The following is a 16,775-nucleotide window of genomic DNA, read 5'->3' on the forward strand; positions in this document are numbered from 1 at the left end:
CATGGAGAAAGGGAATTCAGGCAGATAATAGAATTGGTAAACCACTGGGGGAGTGAAAAGAGATGTTAGGATTGTGTGTGGGGCAACAGAGGACACACAGTTGATGTGTCTGTGCAATTTAGTGGGTTATTACGGTGGTCAGGCACATCATCTCTTATCCTATACTTCTCTGTATTTGTGAGGTATTGTCAACAATAACCAGTATTTTCTGTATCTATTGGATCTTTTATTGTTCCCATCTCTTCAACATTTCCTTTTTGAGTCAATCCAATTGCCTTTTCAATTCCTGCTTCATCCTTTTATAGTTCTTGAGTGATGGCAACATGGTTGAAAGGCTTGTCCCAGTGGCCACACCACGGTTATTTGCTTGATTGTGTAGTTTCTATGTGCTGCAGAAGTATGAATAATAACTGTCTTTCCCTACTTCAGGTGTCCTATGTAAAAGCCATTGACATCTGGATGGCTGTCTGCTTACTCTTTGTCTTCTCTGCACTATTGGAATATGCAGCTGTTAACTTTGTATCTCGTCAACATAAAGAACTACTGAAATTCCGCCGGCGAAGGCGTCTGCATAAGGTAGGGTCTAGAGAGATAAGGACAGAGACCCTTCCTGCTGAACACATCGAGGTTTAACTAGAGTGGCAGTGACAGAGGATATTCTCTGGTCTGTATTCAACTAGAGAAACAAAGGAATTTTTTTGGGAGATGTGTCAACTACAATTTTTACGGTACCTTTAAGGAAGCACTGGGCACTTTACAGAGGACGAATCTATCTATGAACATCATGTCAAGAAGGAGATAGTAGATAAGGTGAATTAAAGATTTTTCACAGAGATGAGTTTCGGGAAGCTTCAGCACAGGAGAAGGAAGTGCAATGTTTCTATAGACAAGATTCTGAGCTAAAGAATCTGGATGGGAGAAGGAGAAAACTACTTCCATTGAGCTGAAGAGAATGGAGCTTTGACAAGGAAAATAATCCAAACAATGCAAACTTTTTAATTGGTGGCATGCTAGAGAAGGCGAGAGAGAGAGAGAGAGAGAGAGAGAGAGAGAGAGAGAGAGAGAGAGAGAGAGAGAGAGAGAGAGAGAGAGAGAGAGAGAGAGAGAGAGAGAGATTTGGAAACTGATCCTCATCAAAAATAAATTATTACAAGTAAAGTGTTATTCTCTACAGGGCAGTAGATATTTAATTGAAAACTCTTCCAACTTTAGTAAACCTTCTCAGACAAAATTATGTCTGATACAGGGCACGTTTAAATAACTTAGCCCTCCATCCAGATTATTATGAAATACAAAATCTGTCCTTACTTTTTGTTACTTTGTTGCTACAGGCACAGTAGGTTGGAAAATAGTCTTTGCACAGAATATGGACAATGTAGTAGTTTCTGAGTATATTTCCTCAATTCTGGGAAAGGACAAATCCCTATCCCATTAATAAGGATATAATTCCGTTCATCTTTTTCTCTTCTGTGGGCAATGGTAGTAAGAACGATATGTTCAGAGCTGGAGATAGAAGCAGTCAATTTCTGTGTTGTGTTGGGCTTTCCAGGGATGTAGTCAAACATAGAATTAATCTCCATTCACTTAAACTCAATCTCAGAGCAACATCTTTATCCCACTCAATTGGGTTCTCCCTTTCCTATTCTAATCATTCCTGTGCATTCTTTATGATGAAAAATACATGTATCTCATTGCAGTGAAATGGCTCCTTATTCAACAATTAAATTTTTCAGTACCTAGTTATGAATGCAAATGGAACAACCATGCTGTGCCAGCAACATTACACAGATAGCAATAAGATTAGTGCCTGATTTTATTGTTGGCATTAAGCAAGTAACATTTCCAACTTAGTTTTGGTAAAACTGTAATATGATCAAATTGTGCTATGGAAGTGGATTGTGATTCAAAAATTACCCATCATATTAGAGGTATATTCTAACTAAAAATGATTCATGCTTATCCTATCCGATTCTTTGGAGCTAAATCTGGTTCCATGTAGTGGAGGCACATAGGAAGTGGATCATCTGGTCTTCTGGTTTAATCAGTTTTGATGCCAGGTGCTCACAATTGTGATGTTGGAAACATCAGCTTCCTGGAGCTGTGTAATATTAGCCATGTTATCAGTTTTAGTGATGTTGATTGAGGGACAAATATTGGCCAGAATAACAGCAATAATACTACTGCGTTTCTTTGAAATAGTTAATTTAATTGAGAGAGGAGAATGGGTCCTGATCTAACATCTCATCTGAAAAGCTTCTCCCCTGTAGAGTAACTCTCCGTTGATACTGAAGAATCAAAATGTAGTTCTGTGCTCAAGCTATCTAGAGTAGAATACAATCATTCAGAAACCAGGAGTCGAAATTCATTTAATCTCCATGTATATTGTGAGCATGTAGGTCTATTGTACAGAAACACCATTTGTAGTTTAATTCATAATTTTAAAAAGAAGTTTGTCAATTTTGCAAACTATGCATGGACACTCAATTCCATTAGGTTTCATAGCCATCAGCGCAAATAGATGTTGACTCTGAAAGAAGTGAGTTTGAATAGCTGTTTATTTATGCTTAAATAATAGGTTGTTCTATGGGAATATACCAAACAATAAAAATACATTAATCACTGGAAATCATATCAAAAAGTGTTCCTTGGAGCCTGCATTTTTTTGTAATGGTAATCCCAAATATTTCAGTGACCCAAACGATGGCTGCACACGGCCTTTACCAGCATTTTCATGGTCTAGTGACACAGAGACCAATGATCAAGGATCAACTTTATTCACCATGTACATTTACATATATGAAGAATTTGCTACATGCAACATATTATTGTTCAACAAAAGTTGAACAATTATGAAAAAAATAAAATAAAGTTAGAATTACAAACATGGAATAAAATGCCCATAAATATATAAATATCAGCATGTATTTACAATGTAAACAACATTATAAAAAGTGGTTTGAAGTATTTACTGTGCGGTGCTGTGACAGGGGTAATAGAGGAGGGTGGGGTGCTAACTATGATCAGATTCATTGCCTGGAGGAAGAAACTTTTTAAATGGTGTGAATGTCTTTTTTGTTTTAAAAAATGCTTTCCAGAAGGGGACATTTGGAAAAGGCAGTTTGCTGGGTGGGTAGTATCCGCAATGATTTTTCCTGCCTGCTTCTTTGTCCAGAACACGTACAAGATTTAGAGATTTAGTTCACAAAGCTGAGAGTAAATCACTGTATATGGTAAAAGGAGGTCTAATGTGAAGTTTTTGCTAGTTCCGGGTAAGGACTAAGTAGTAAGAAGTTCAGCAATTACTCAACAACTTAGAAGCATTTGGTGCAGAAAGAGAAGCAACTGATTATGCTGACTGAAACATTAGCTACAGCTCTATATACTTATGGCTGTCATGTTGGTACAGATTATCTCTATGTCTGCCTGTATACTGTTTATTTTGTCTCCCTCTAATCCATCCATTTCAAACTGGCTACAAATTCCCATTGTAACAGACTAAATTAATCTGCAAGATTTCTCTGGAATAAACTTGAGTATCTGTTTTCACTCTTCAGTTTATGTGCCAGGGTCAACAGGTATAGTTGGCGACAGAAGTTGGTGCAGGTTGCAGTGCCTGCTGGTTGGGATTTGCTTGAAACGGTATTGACTTTAATTCATTGACAAGACATGGATGTTGTTGTCAAAGCTAGCATTCATTCTCTATCCCCATCTGCCATTTAGAAGATGATGGTTAGTCACCTTCTGTAACCTTTCTGGTGAAGGTACTCCCACAATGGTGTTGGATGGGGAGTTCCAGGACTCAGACCCAGTTACAAGGGAGGAAGAAAAAAATAAGTCAGATAGTGTATTAATTACAAGAGAGTCTGCAACTAGTAGCTGTTACTCTTCTCGATAAGGAACTGCATTGTTTTCATACAGGAAAATAGGAACATGAAAATAGTCAGAAAGAAACAGGTTCAGTCATCTGCTCCCTTATAGAATGCTGCGGAATGTAATGATGCATCCTGCTCCAATGCAACATTAGACTAAATTCCTTATCATTTCATGGATGGGCTAGGTCCATGGCCATTCTTATCATGTTCTGTGGTGTCCACCTCTGCCAACACAATGTCCAAACCAGAGTTGGGTGTTGCTCGGTGCTGTTATCTATTCTCGCTCTCTTCAAATCATCTTTTACTGCATCCAGCAACAGTGCTAACAGCTTCCGGAAATCTGGTCATGGCAGGACAGTTTGTGCTGTCCATCAGACAAGCGTGTTTACACATGGGTATTGTGCAACGCCATGCTTAAAGCTCTGTGCATGGTGCTTTGCATGTTGTGTATGCATGGAAATTTATTCTCTGCAGCAGGAAAGCAAAACTGGTAGCAGTGTCAAATGCAGGGGCACTTCTGGGTGCACAGTAACATTTCCAGCATATGGTATTCAATCTGTTTCTGCTTGGTACTTTTTGTTGCAATTAGTAATTATGCAATGAGTATTCGGCATTTCCACCGTTTGTATATAATACCTACATCACTCATGACTTGTATATCAACCGGTGAATGATTAGCTTGCATTGCTTGTTCTCAATATCACCACTCGAAATAGTTGTTTATACTCTACGTGTTAAATAATTCTGCAGCTTGGACACAGTACCTATTCTTTTCTTTGGTATTCTGCTTCTGCTCAGTACTTCCGTTGCTTGTACACATTTTTTATGCCCTGTATTCTTAGTATAATCAATGCCTGTTATGCAGTATTTATATCATGGGTCTGGTACTTCAACTGTAGGTGTACATGTCACTTCTGTTCAGTATTTCTGTTGCAACATTTATACCGCATGTGCTTGGTTCTTCTGCTGATTGTATTCAATTGTCTAGAAAATCAGTTAAATAGGGCGGAATTGATTTTGTGCCTGGTGCCTGAAGTGTAAAATTGACAGTGTAGTAGAACCAATATTTCCCGGCACACGCATCATATTTTGTAACTTTGAATCCCACTCTTGTGTGTGTGTGTGTGTGACTCACTTAGCACAAAGAGAACTGTACACAGGGTAGCAATGAAAAGAGAGAACAGAGAGACAGTCCCTAATGAAAAGAATCAGGTTTCATCAGGCATTCCTCAAAGGAACATGTTGCAGAGAGACTGTTGCAAAATCAAAGATGCTCCAGCTTCAAAGCAATGATGGACCAGGTTTCTCAGCAGCTACAGCCTTCTCCTTTCTTCTGAACACAGACTTCGATCCTTTTAATCCTTTCCCAATGTGTCCACCTCTGCCCCACTGGTGTCTAATCTCGCAATGTAGAAGCTTCGGTGTTTATGCTGGCTTACTTCATATACCATTCACAACCCTCCCCACTGTGCCCAACAATAGTTACTTTTTTTATGGAGAGGTCCAGACAAAGCAAGGGACAACATGGGTAATTTTGCACTTTGCATGTGTTAATATGAACAAACATGCAAAACACCCACAAACTGGGATACTTATGAGAACGCCTTTTTGCACTGGAGTTCCTCCAGTACAGATAAAACTGGGACTAAAACTAGAGCCCAGTGCCTGATATGGCGCCCTTTTAAATTGTGTTTTTGCATAATATAGTTTTTAACCAGTCTGTTTCCATTGCTTGCACACAGTGTTTATGCTGTTTGTGCTTTTATTTATTTCTACTACCTGTGCACAGTTTGAATTTTGTTTGTGCTAAGTATTTCTACTGTCAGCACTGTTCCCTCTAAGATGCACTGCATGGGTGTATGGTTGCACAGTAACTGAAATGCTCCTACACACAAAACATTAGCTGCCATGCAGCTGGAAGTTTCTTTTATATAATGTTAATATAATTTTGAAATTGTATTTATAAAAAATCTTAAATATGCTAATATGATTTTGAAATCAAAATACAATTTTTGAATACAATTGGAAAATACTTTGTAATTAATTATATTTATGAATATTATCCATAAATTTTCCAAATCATAAACATACCACGACCTTTAGTTAGAAACATTTTAGAGCTTCAACGTATTTATATTGTCAGTGTTTCAAGTTATAGTGCTGTTATAAATTGTAGCAATAAACACAGAATGGAAGTCGGTAGCTCTTTGTTTATAAGCCGCCAGCCCTCTGAACACCAACAACATAATACACATATTACAAAACAAAACATTTAAAGTGATGCACACTTTTCGAGCCATGTAAAAATTTCCTGCTCAGACCATTGTTTGGTCCCCGCAGCTGTAAAAAAAAAATAGAGGGAACGTTGACTGCCAGTATTAAGGATTTACAGTGTGCTTTGATATTTTATTGCTTCCAGTAGTAATTGTGTCACATGCTCTGAACTACCATTATTTGTGCATAGATTTATATCTCTTATCTTCAGTCTGTACACGTTTATACCGCTCATACCCAGTATTTCAACAATTTGTGCAGCATATCTGTACTAATTGTTCTCAATACTTGTTGAATACAGTTAATGTAAAGTAATTCTGCTCCTTTTGCACAGCATTGAGTCTGCTTTTGCTTGATATTTCTATTATCAGTGCACAATATTTATATTGCTTGTTTTCATTATTGCTGCAGCTTTTACAGTATGGATATCACTTCAAATCAATACTTAGATCGCCTGTCAACAGTTTCTATAATGCTGATCCAATTTATTTCCCTTGCCTTCTTACGGAAGTTATACCATTTGTGCTCTGTCTTACTACAGAGTACTCAGTATTTATACCTTTTGAACTTGGTGATTCCATCTGTTTGTGCACTGTACTAATAATGCTTATACTGCTTGTGTTTATACAATATTTAAATGTTTATGCCATGTTTTCTGCACCATATTCAATATTTATATACTCTGAGATCAGTATGGCCAATTGTCTACACAGAGTATGGTCAATCCCTTGGCTGCCTGTAGTTGATGTATGGTTTTTATCTAGCTTGTGGACAGTATCTTGATTGCTACACACAATATTGCTTGTACTCATGGTTGGCATAGCTTTCACAGTGTTAACATCACATGATCAGTTTCTGCATTGCTTATAGTTACATAAGTTGTGCTGTATTAGCCCATACAGTATCTATATCAACTGTGAAGCTTGTACACATTATTTATGCTATATATGCTCTTCATTTCCAGTGTTTTTAAAAAGTATTAAGAGCACCTTTCTTCATTGCGTTTATGATGCCTATAGACAATATTTTCATTGCTGGAAAGTGTATTTACTTTTCCTCTGTTCATATAGCGGCTGCCTTTCCATCACCTGAATGGAATATTTATAACGCTTTTGCAAATTCATTACTGTGCAAAAATCTTACACATGTATATAGCTAGGGTGCCTAAGACAATCCTGTAAACTGCTGATAATCTCACTGCCTGTGTGGGTTGATTCTCATTTATTTGAAGCTCACGATGGAAAGACATTCATCTCCATCCTCTCTTTATTTGCCCTTGAAAGAATACCTGAGAGTCTTAGTATTTTGCTAAAATTGTTAGACATTTAGTAGATACAGTACTGTGCAAAAGACTTAGGTACCCTAGCTACATGTACGTGTCAAAAACTTTTGCACAGTACTGTACTTTTGTGCCCACTCTAGCCCCCACTCGAGAATTCAGTGGAACTAATATTTCTTTGGAATGCATTTCCTCGAATCTAGAAACCCACAGTCACCTTTGGAGCATAGGGTAAAACCTGGCTTATTCCATTGCTTCAGCCCAGCATTATGCTACCTTCTGCACAATAGTTATGTTGTTTGTATGCCTGCCGTTTATACTTTATGCTTTTGTTGATGGTGTCTTTATTCATACAGCCACTGCACAACATTCTGCATGAGAACAATACTCTGACTGTTTATGCATTGTATTCCTGCAGCTTTTGCAGTTCTCCAGCGGTATGCACAATAGTCCTGCTGCCGGTGGGTAATTTTCCCACTGCTATGTATAGTGCTCCTGCTGTTTGTGTAGAGAAATCCCAATTATTGTCCTGAATATTCACACAGCGAGTACACAATTTTCCCACTGTTTTGCACAGTGTCTCTTCCAATTGTGTTTGATCCCTCTGCTACAATGTGCAACTAGTTCTGCTCCTTACCAGTATGCTTATTGTTTTGTTAATCCTGGATCATCATTTGTGCCTGGAACTTTGTCATAGAGTCATAGAGCACTACAGCACAGAAAAAGGCCCTTCAGCCCATCGAGTCCATGCCAAATCCCCTCATCTTGCACCTTGACCACCTACCCATATACCCATCCAAACTTCTCTTAAATATTGCAACCAAATCCACTTCCACCACTTCCACTGGCAGTTTGTTCGATGCTTGCACCATGAGTGAAGAAGCTCCCCCTTAGGTTTCCTTTAAATATTTCACCTTTCATTCTTAACCTATGCCCTCTAATTCTAGGCTCACCCAACTTCAGTAGAAAAAGCCTGCTTGCATTTACCCTATCTCTACCCCTCATAATTTTGTATACCTCTATCAAACCTCTCCTGAGTCTCCTATGTTCCAGAGAAGAAAATCCAAATTTATTCAACCTTTTCCTATAACTCAAGGTCCTCAAGCCTTGGCAACATCCTTGCTGATTGTGTCGAACTCTTCACTTTTGTGCTGAGTATGACTTTGATGCCAAAATTGGTTGCCTGCTTTGCCTGGTTTAGGGTCTTTCTAGCTGGATTCCCACTCCCTGTGCTTGGGATTCACATTAACATTACCTATGCCCACATATCGTTAGATCGAATAGGACACTCACAAAATGCTGGAGGAACTCAACAGGTCAGGACCCATCTACGGAAAGGAACAGTGAGTTAAACAAGACCCTTCATCAGGACTGCAAAGGAAGGAGGAAGAAGCCAGAATAAGAAGGGGCAAGAGGGGACGGAGTACAAGATAGAAGATGATAGGTGAAGCCAAGTTAGGGGGAAGGTAAATGAGTGGGTGGAGGGATGAAATGAGTAGCTGGGAGGTGATAGCTGGAAAAGGTAAAGTGCTAAAGAAGAAGGAACCTGAAGAAGTGATGAAGGTGGGAATGGGAAAAAAGGAAGGAGCTAATTGGCAAGCAAAGAGAAAGGAAGAGGTAAGATGGGAGTCAGAATGGAGAATGGAAAAAGAGAGAGGGGGGGTTGAGTAATTACAGGAAATTAGAGAAATTGGTGTTGGATCTGATATTCCCGCATCATCTGCCAGCCTTTTCTCTGCCAAGGGTCCTGTTGCCCTTAGCCTGATGCATTGTGTCTTGTATTTCACAGCGCCCGGTCTCCCTCCCCTCATTGCCTCTCAACAAGTCCAGCATTTGTTCTTCTGATGTATGGTACTTTGTCCCAGCTTTTCTGAGACAATATATCCAGTTCTGACACATATTGTAGTCATACAGGGCACACATTACTAAAGGGATTAGTTCTGATTTGAGACAAAGGTGGGTCTCTGAGTCAAAATTCGGGACTGAATGGGTGTCTCTCGGAAATGAACTGCCTGCATTGCTGCTATTTATAAGCTCACATTATAGAGATGACAGCTGGCATAAATCAGTATCGGTGCAAGGACAGCTCATTGTTCATCCACCACCGTGTATAAATGGCTGGAAGAGCAGGCAAGGACATGAGAGCAAAGAGAGGATTAGAGAGAAAAATCATGCAACGTTTTGAAGTATAGAATGAGATGAGGGCACAATGTGAAAATATTCCGTGAGAGGACACAGGCTAATCAGCTTGAACCTCAATCAAGCAGAGGTCAATCATCACCCCACAAAAAGAAAGAATCAGTGGAATGTGAAATCTGGCAAGCATTTTGAAGGTATGACAGGATTTTGGAACCCTGAGCAGGAGTAAGTAACAGGATAAAGCAGTAGCATGCAAGAGCAGGTTTAGTAATCAGGATAGCCAGAAGCACAGTAAAGGCAGGGAAATGAATACTCAGTTAAACTGTATTTAGACCAGAGGGCATAGGAGCAGAATTAAACCATTTGGCCCATTGAGTCAGCTTCACCATTCCATCATAGCTGATTTATTATCTTTCTCAATCCCATTCTCCTGCCTTCTCCCCTACTAAACCTTTGATGCCCCTACTAAACAAGAACCTGACAACCTCTGCTTTGAATATACTCAATGACTTGGCCTCTACAGCCATCATTGCACAAGGTTTGACGTAAGGTAGACCTGCTCAGATCGTGGATTGGCTCCAAGGATTGGGACGTTGTAGCCGTAACAGAAATGTGGCTGAGGGAAGGACAGGACTAGCGTCCCAATATTCCAGGACACAGATGCTATAGGTGTGAAAGGGCAGGTAAGCAAGAAAGGATTGATGCTTTTTTGAGAAGAGATTACGTTCATGGGGGATCGTCCAATGAGGATGCACAGATAGAACTTAGACACAACAGGAGGGTGATTCTGCTGTGGCTTTTATACAGATATACCAATAGTCAGCAGAAAAGTGCAGAGAAATTGTTCATAGTTGTAAGAATAATAAGGTGGTATTAGTGGGAGATTTCAAATTCCCCGGTATTGATTGGCCACCTAGAGTGTTAAGGGAGATGTGTTTAGAAAAGTTCCCTGAGTCAATGCATAGAGACCTGAACTGGAAAATACTGGACCTCCTCTGAGGGAATGAGGTAAGGCAAGCTGAAATTGCAGCTAGGGAGCTCTTTGGCTCTCGTGACTATAGTTCTATTAGTTTTCAGATAGTGATAGGATAGTCCACAGATAAGGTTCCTAAACTAGAGTGGGGCTAATTTTGGGGGAATTATACATGATCTAAGAGAGAGAAATTGGGTGAGCCTATTTGAAAGGAAAGGAAGAATTAGCAAGTGGGAAGCTTTTAAGAGTGAGATTGCAAATGTCCAGGAGCAGCATGTTCCTGTTAGGGTGAAGGGTAAACCTGGAAAGTGTAAGCAACCTTGGCTGATGATAAATATTGAGGCACTGGTCAAGAAAAAGAAGAGAGCATACATTGGGTTCAGGAGATCTGGGAAGAGTAAATCCTTTGATGATGTTAAAAAGATAAAGGAAACCCTTAAGAGGGAAATCAAAGAGATGTAGAACTGGCAGGTAAGGTTAAGAAAAACCTCATGAGATTTGATGGCTATATTAAAAGTAAATGAGTGGCTAGGGAGAAGTAGGCCCCCTCAGAGATCAGCAAAGCCAGCAATGTCTTGAATTGCAGACATGGGTGGAAATTTTAATGAATATTTCTCCTCATTATTTACGAAGGAGAAAATTGTGGTTACACAAGAGATAAAGAAAACAAGTGGAGATGTTTTGGAGGACATTCTTATTAGTAGGGAGGAGGTAGTTGCAACCTTGCAATGTATTAAGGTGGATAAATTCCCAGACCTGACAACTTCATCCTCAGACTTTGTGGGAGGGTGGAGAAGAAATTGTGGATGCCTTTGTGGAGATATTTGCTTCATTGTTGGCCACTGGTGGAGTTCCCAAAGACTGGAAGGCAGCCAATGTTGTTCCATTGTTTAAAAAGTCCAGCAAGGACAAGCCAAGAAACTACAAGTCAGTCAGCTTGACTTCAGTAGAGGGAAAGTTAACCGAAAGAATTCTGAGAGGTAGGATCTACCAGCATTTAGATCAGCAGTGTCTGAATAGAAGAAGGGAGCATGATTTTATGTGTGGAAAGTCATGTTTGATGAACCTTTCAGAGTTTTTTGAAGAGGTAGCCAAAAGGTAGATGAGGGTAGAGTAGTGGATGTTGTCTTTTTGGACTTTAGTAGGGCCTTTGATAAGGTCCTGCATGATAGGTTGATATAGAGGATTATGCCCATGAAATCCAGGGAAAACTAATTAGGTTGACTCGGATGTAGAGAGCAGAGGGTTATGGTTGAGTTGTTTCTCAGAATGGAGGCCAGTGACTAGTGGTGCACTGCTGGGGTTGGTGTTGGGGCCCTTAGTACCCATTATTTATATAAATCATTTGGATATAATGTACAAGGCTTGATCAGTAATTTGGAGGATGACATGCAATTAGGAGGTGTTATTGATAGTGAAGAAGATTACAGGGTATCTCGATCAGTTAGGGAAGTAGGCCAAGGAGTGGGAGATGGATTTCAATACAGATCAGTCTGAGGTAACGCATCTAGAATGTCAAACCAGTCATGCACTATGAATGGTAGGACACTAGGGAGTATAACGTAGCAGATGAACCTAGGAATACCAGTGGATAGTTCATTGAAAGTGTCACATACAGAGAGGGTTATTAAAGGTTTTAGCATACTGGCCTTTATCAGTCTGGGCACTGAGTATACTGTAGGAGATGGCACATTATATTGCAGCTGTATAAATCGTTGGTGAGGCAGTACTCAAAATATTGTGTACAGTTTTAGTCGAACTGTTATTAGAAAGATCTGGTCTGACTGGATAGAGTGCAGAAAAGATTTATGAGGGTTTATCAGGATTAGAGGTCCTGATTTATAGGGACAGGTTGGTCAGACTAGGCCTCTATTCTTTGGAATCTAGGAGAATGATGGGTGACCCTAAAGAACTGTTTGAAATTATGAGTGATAGATAAGGTGGGTGGTAACAGTTTTTTTCCTAGGGTAGGGGAGTCCAAAGCTAGGGGGAGAAGATTTAGTATGAGAGGGAAAGATTTAAAAGGGTCCTGAGGGCAACATTTTGCACACACAGGGTGGTGAGTACATGAAATGAACGACCAGAGGTAATGTTAAGGACAGGTTAAAAAGCACCTGGATAGGTACATGGAAGGGTGGTAATCAGAGGGATATGGACCAAATGCAGGAAATTGGGACTACCTGGGTGGGGACCGTGGTTGGCATGGACTCACTGGGCCGTAGGGTCTGTATCTGTATTGTATTGTTCTATGACTCTATACAAATGGAAAATAGAATAGGAATTGGGACTAAGTTGTGTAATAAGACCAACAGGCAGAGAAAAAATTAAACAAATGCAAAGAAACTAAGGCCTTCCGTGATCATGACCACCACAGCTTGCCATCTCTGACAGAGTAAATAACCCATCATCCAATTTGAAGGGAAGATGTCACGCCGTTTATAGTTCTCCATCAACATCACTCTTAAATCAATAATCAAACTGTCCTGACAATATAACAAGGCAGCACGAAATAAGGGCTGAGAAATTATGAAATAATTGCTTATGTTTTCCTTCATAAAAGAAGAATGAAAGTTAAAAAGGTGAGCTTAAAATTGATCAGTTGACAAGATTAGTAATTGGTCAAATAGATCCTACAATGAGATGTTCTATTCATGAAAAAGAAATATTGATGGTAAAGATGCTACAAAAAAGAGCAATAGATTTTATCAGAATTAATAAAAGGAAATGATTTGGAGGGAATGAGATTTGAGGCAAAATGTAAATAGTTTTCAAACTCGTTTTTGCTGACAAAGTGGTAATATGAATGTTTTAATTGATGAGCTGTTCATTTTTGTCTGCAGGCTTATCCAGTTACCTTCATCATTCTTTGCTAAAGCAAGTGTTCATTTTCTGGAACCAATCTGAAATTAAAGTCAGATCAGGCGTCAAAACCTAAAAGACTAATCCTGCCATTGTGTTTTAAGTCATGACATTCACCAATGGGAAGAAGCACTTGGTACACTTTGGGTTCTTGGAAATTCCTCATTCGGTGAAATTTCATTTGGCAGATGTGTCTTCACTCTAAGACTTTGCCAGTGTACGAGCTAAATGTTTTCTCATTTGTTCCAGGAGGATGAGGTAGTAGAAGGGCGTTTCAGTTTCACTGCTTACGGGATGGGACCTGCTTGCCTGCAAGCTAAGGATGGAGTTGCCATTAAGGGCAATAATAACACAAAGTCAAATTCACCTCCGGCCAAAACGTCAGACGAAATGAGGAAACTTTTCATCCACCGAGCAAAAAAGATTGATACGGTATCGCGAGTGGCTTTCCCTCTTGTCTTCCTGATTTTTAATATTTTCTACTGGGTGATCTATAAGATCGTGAGGAGTGAAGATATCCATAAAGACTAGGTCCTGAGAAAGAGAAAACTCCACTGCCAGGAAGAATATCGTCATCTGGCACATGAGCAATGCAGGAAAGCATGTGTATATTGGAATATGGCAATATGTAAAGAAAAGAATTTCTATATATGGTCAGTCTGAAGGGAGGTATCCTTATAAACTGGAGTACAGATGCATTACAGAGGAGAAGATGCAGTCAAAAAATCTTTCATACTAAATATATTATATATAAAAGGTTCATTAGACTCCTCCATGTGATCATTTGATCTGTATAAAATCTGAAAAAACGGAATGACTATATAATATGATAAACCTCATGTGCTTGATCTGAAATGTTCCACTCAAGGTCACACCAGTTTTTAAAAAATTCTGTCTTGTTCCCTGTGTAACATTTCTGAGTGTAGTCTTCATTCTTAAGGCATTTTGTGTCCTGTTTAAATCTCATTAATATAGACTTTCTATCTCAATCTAAGTAAACAGTTTCATTTTGAACCTTGTAAACTACTCTTAGTACTACGTCATAATAGTACTTCATCATAGCTGCTACAGAACACAACAACCTCGTCTCCAATCTAGCAACAAAGGACTAACACTAGAAAGGATAACAAGTTGCTCTAAGTGTGTGCATTTTAAATTCATGAATATACGTTAATTAAAAGGAAAGTACTTACATTTATGTGGCAGCATTCGCGTCCTTTGGGATGTCCCAAATCACTGAGCAACAACTGAATTACTCTTGCTTCTTGCTGTATATGTATTATTGTTGGATTGTATTTCAGTCAAAGGTTAAGGCACCACCACTGAACTGTACTGAAACTGCCTTATTAGTCTTGCAGCAGGATTGCATTTGGTATATCGTACAATAAATAACATCGGGCAAATTTCATTAATTTATCCAGTACGTACAGGGATTAGTGGGAAGCTAGGGATTATTTTACAAAAGGGATACTGAACATGATGTTGCCATTGATCCTAAATCAAGATGGATGGTCATTATTAGTCAAATCTTAGAAATTTATTTGCTATTACTGACATGGTAAAAAGAATAGAAGCATGTTATTGATTCATTTCAGCTAAATAAATTGTCGTTGATCAAATATAAGAGATGTCCATTTGTATTTAAAGAGTAGATTGAAATACTATGATTGATCTGCTTTCAAGACATCAATATTATCGATCCTAATCAAATAATAAGTATCATAACTTGTTTTGGAGTATTTTATTGACTAAAGATCAACCCATTAGGATTAACTGTAGTTCTTGATCATGGCTGATCAAGAATTTGGATAAGTAAATGAGAGTAGCATTCCCCTTTCAAAACATGACTATACTGGAATATATTGCATTAAACCCACACTGAGTTTCTTGGATTTGAGGTTGGATTCAGGATCTTTAGCAACTCACAGGTTCATTTCATTATTTCTGTAGAATGACAGCATACTGTGATAACAAATGTTAAATTGTACATCAACGCAAAACTATTAATTTTTAAATGAAGGTTACAAATGTTGGTTGATGTTTAACAGGCTTATGTGAAAAGTTTTATTACAATTGATTGCAGGCCATCCTCTTAAGGAATGCATGGACCATGTAAAATAAGTGGCAACACCATTAGCAGGAGTTCTAAAAGCACAAAGCTCCTTCGAAGTGGCTCATTAGACCAAGCATAGCTCTCAATTACACACATGGTTATAATCAAACTGAGTGAGAAATGTATTAGTTGAGTGGATGTCCATAATTAGCTGTGCCAAAATGTATGGAATGCAAAACAAGGGAATCGTTAAAAGGAATAATTAAGAATTGGTGTAACCTTAATTAATCATTTAAAATTTCTTAGCTGAAACCCATCAGCACGAAGTGAAGTAATTTGCATCAGGCAGATTTGTTTCACTTATATACAGTAATAAATCCTGTACATTACACTTATGTAATTTTTGCATGAATACGTGATAAACAGAATATGAGATATTTTTGGCTTGTATAAATGAAATAGTAATCTGCCCATTGCTAATTCTTTGTTTTTGAAGAGAATGTATAATTTAGGCAATCTCTGTATATAAAGATATATTTATGAATTCTGAACCTATCCAAATTAAACATTTTCAGAACTATTCTGTTTCATGTTTCTGGAGTGAATGTTTAACATCAGTGCCCTATTTTGAATAATGCTACTTAACTGACCTCGTTCATGAAGTAAGTTAATAAACTACTCAGTATTGTTCTATCAATCTCCCTCTACCTCAGGGAATCTGAGGAAAGAAGAGATTCCCAGACATTTTTATGCTGCACCCCACTTCAAATAGACCTGATAATTTTGTTCTCCTGTCCCAATCTTCACATTAAGTAAAGCCACAGCAGTTCATTTTATAACTCCTTTTCTACTTTGTGCTTGTGACACTTTACAAAATACTTGTAAGCAACAATTTTATGCCTCATTCTTAACTTCTGAAGTACATTTGGAATTCAAAAGCATTAGGATCCAACACCGTGAACAGCTTAATTTTAATATTTTTGGCTAAAATAATAGAACATGTTCTCAAATAAAGTTCTGAAACATTGAACAGACTCCTTGGAACTTCATATTGGGACACAGGTCCGAAGTAGAGATTCAAGAGATTGCCTTGGGAGTTTTGAAGGGGGGGTGTGGAATGCATTTCAAAGTTCAACCCACAAAAAAATGAATCCTGGGGGTCATATATATGACACATATGCACCTGGATAATAAATTTACTTTGAACTGCATTCCCCCCACCATCCTTCTTCAAAACTCCCAAGGCAATAGTTTGAGTCTCCACAAAGGACTTTTAAGAATCCTATAAAGAATTCTTATAATCTTTCATTATTCTAGATCTTTATT

The 16,775-nt window shown here is 38.5% G+C and overlaps 1 protein-coding gene across 2 annotated transcripts in view; it reads left to right on the top strand.

The window, feature by feature from the left end:
• Positions 1–16,017, top strand: part of glra1 (glycine receptor, alpha 1) — a 132,968-nt gene extending 116,951 nt beyond the window's left edge. Inside the window, exons 8-9 of one of the 2 annotated variants that reach the window (XM_073067308.1) lie at positions 430–576; positions 13,646–16,017. In XM_073067308.1, coding sequence (XP_072923409.1) covers positions 430–576; positions 13,646–13,927 — 429 coding nt within the window. In that variant the 3' untranslated portion in view covers positions 13,928–16,017. The remainder of the gene's footprint in view (positions 1–429; positions 577–13,645) is intronic. The other variant, XM_073067309.1, reaches the window with a different exon arrangement.
• The last annotated feature ends 758 nt before the right edge of the window (positions 16,018–16,775 follow it).

The sequence above is a fragment of the Hemitrygon akajei genome, chromosome 15, assembly GCF_048418815.1.
Source record: "Hemitrygon akajei chromosome 15, sHemAka1.3, whole genome shotgun sequence".
Taxonomy (NCBI): domain Eukaryota; kingdom Metazoa; phylum Chordata; class Chondrichthyes; order Myliobatiformes; family Dasyatidae; genus Hemitrygon; species Hemitrygon akajei.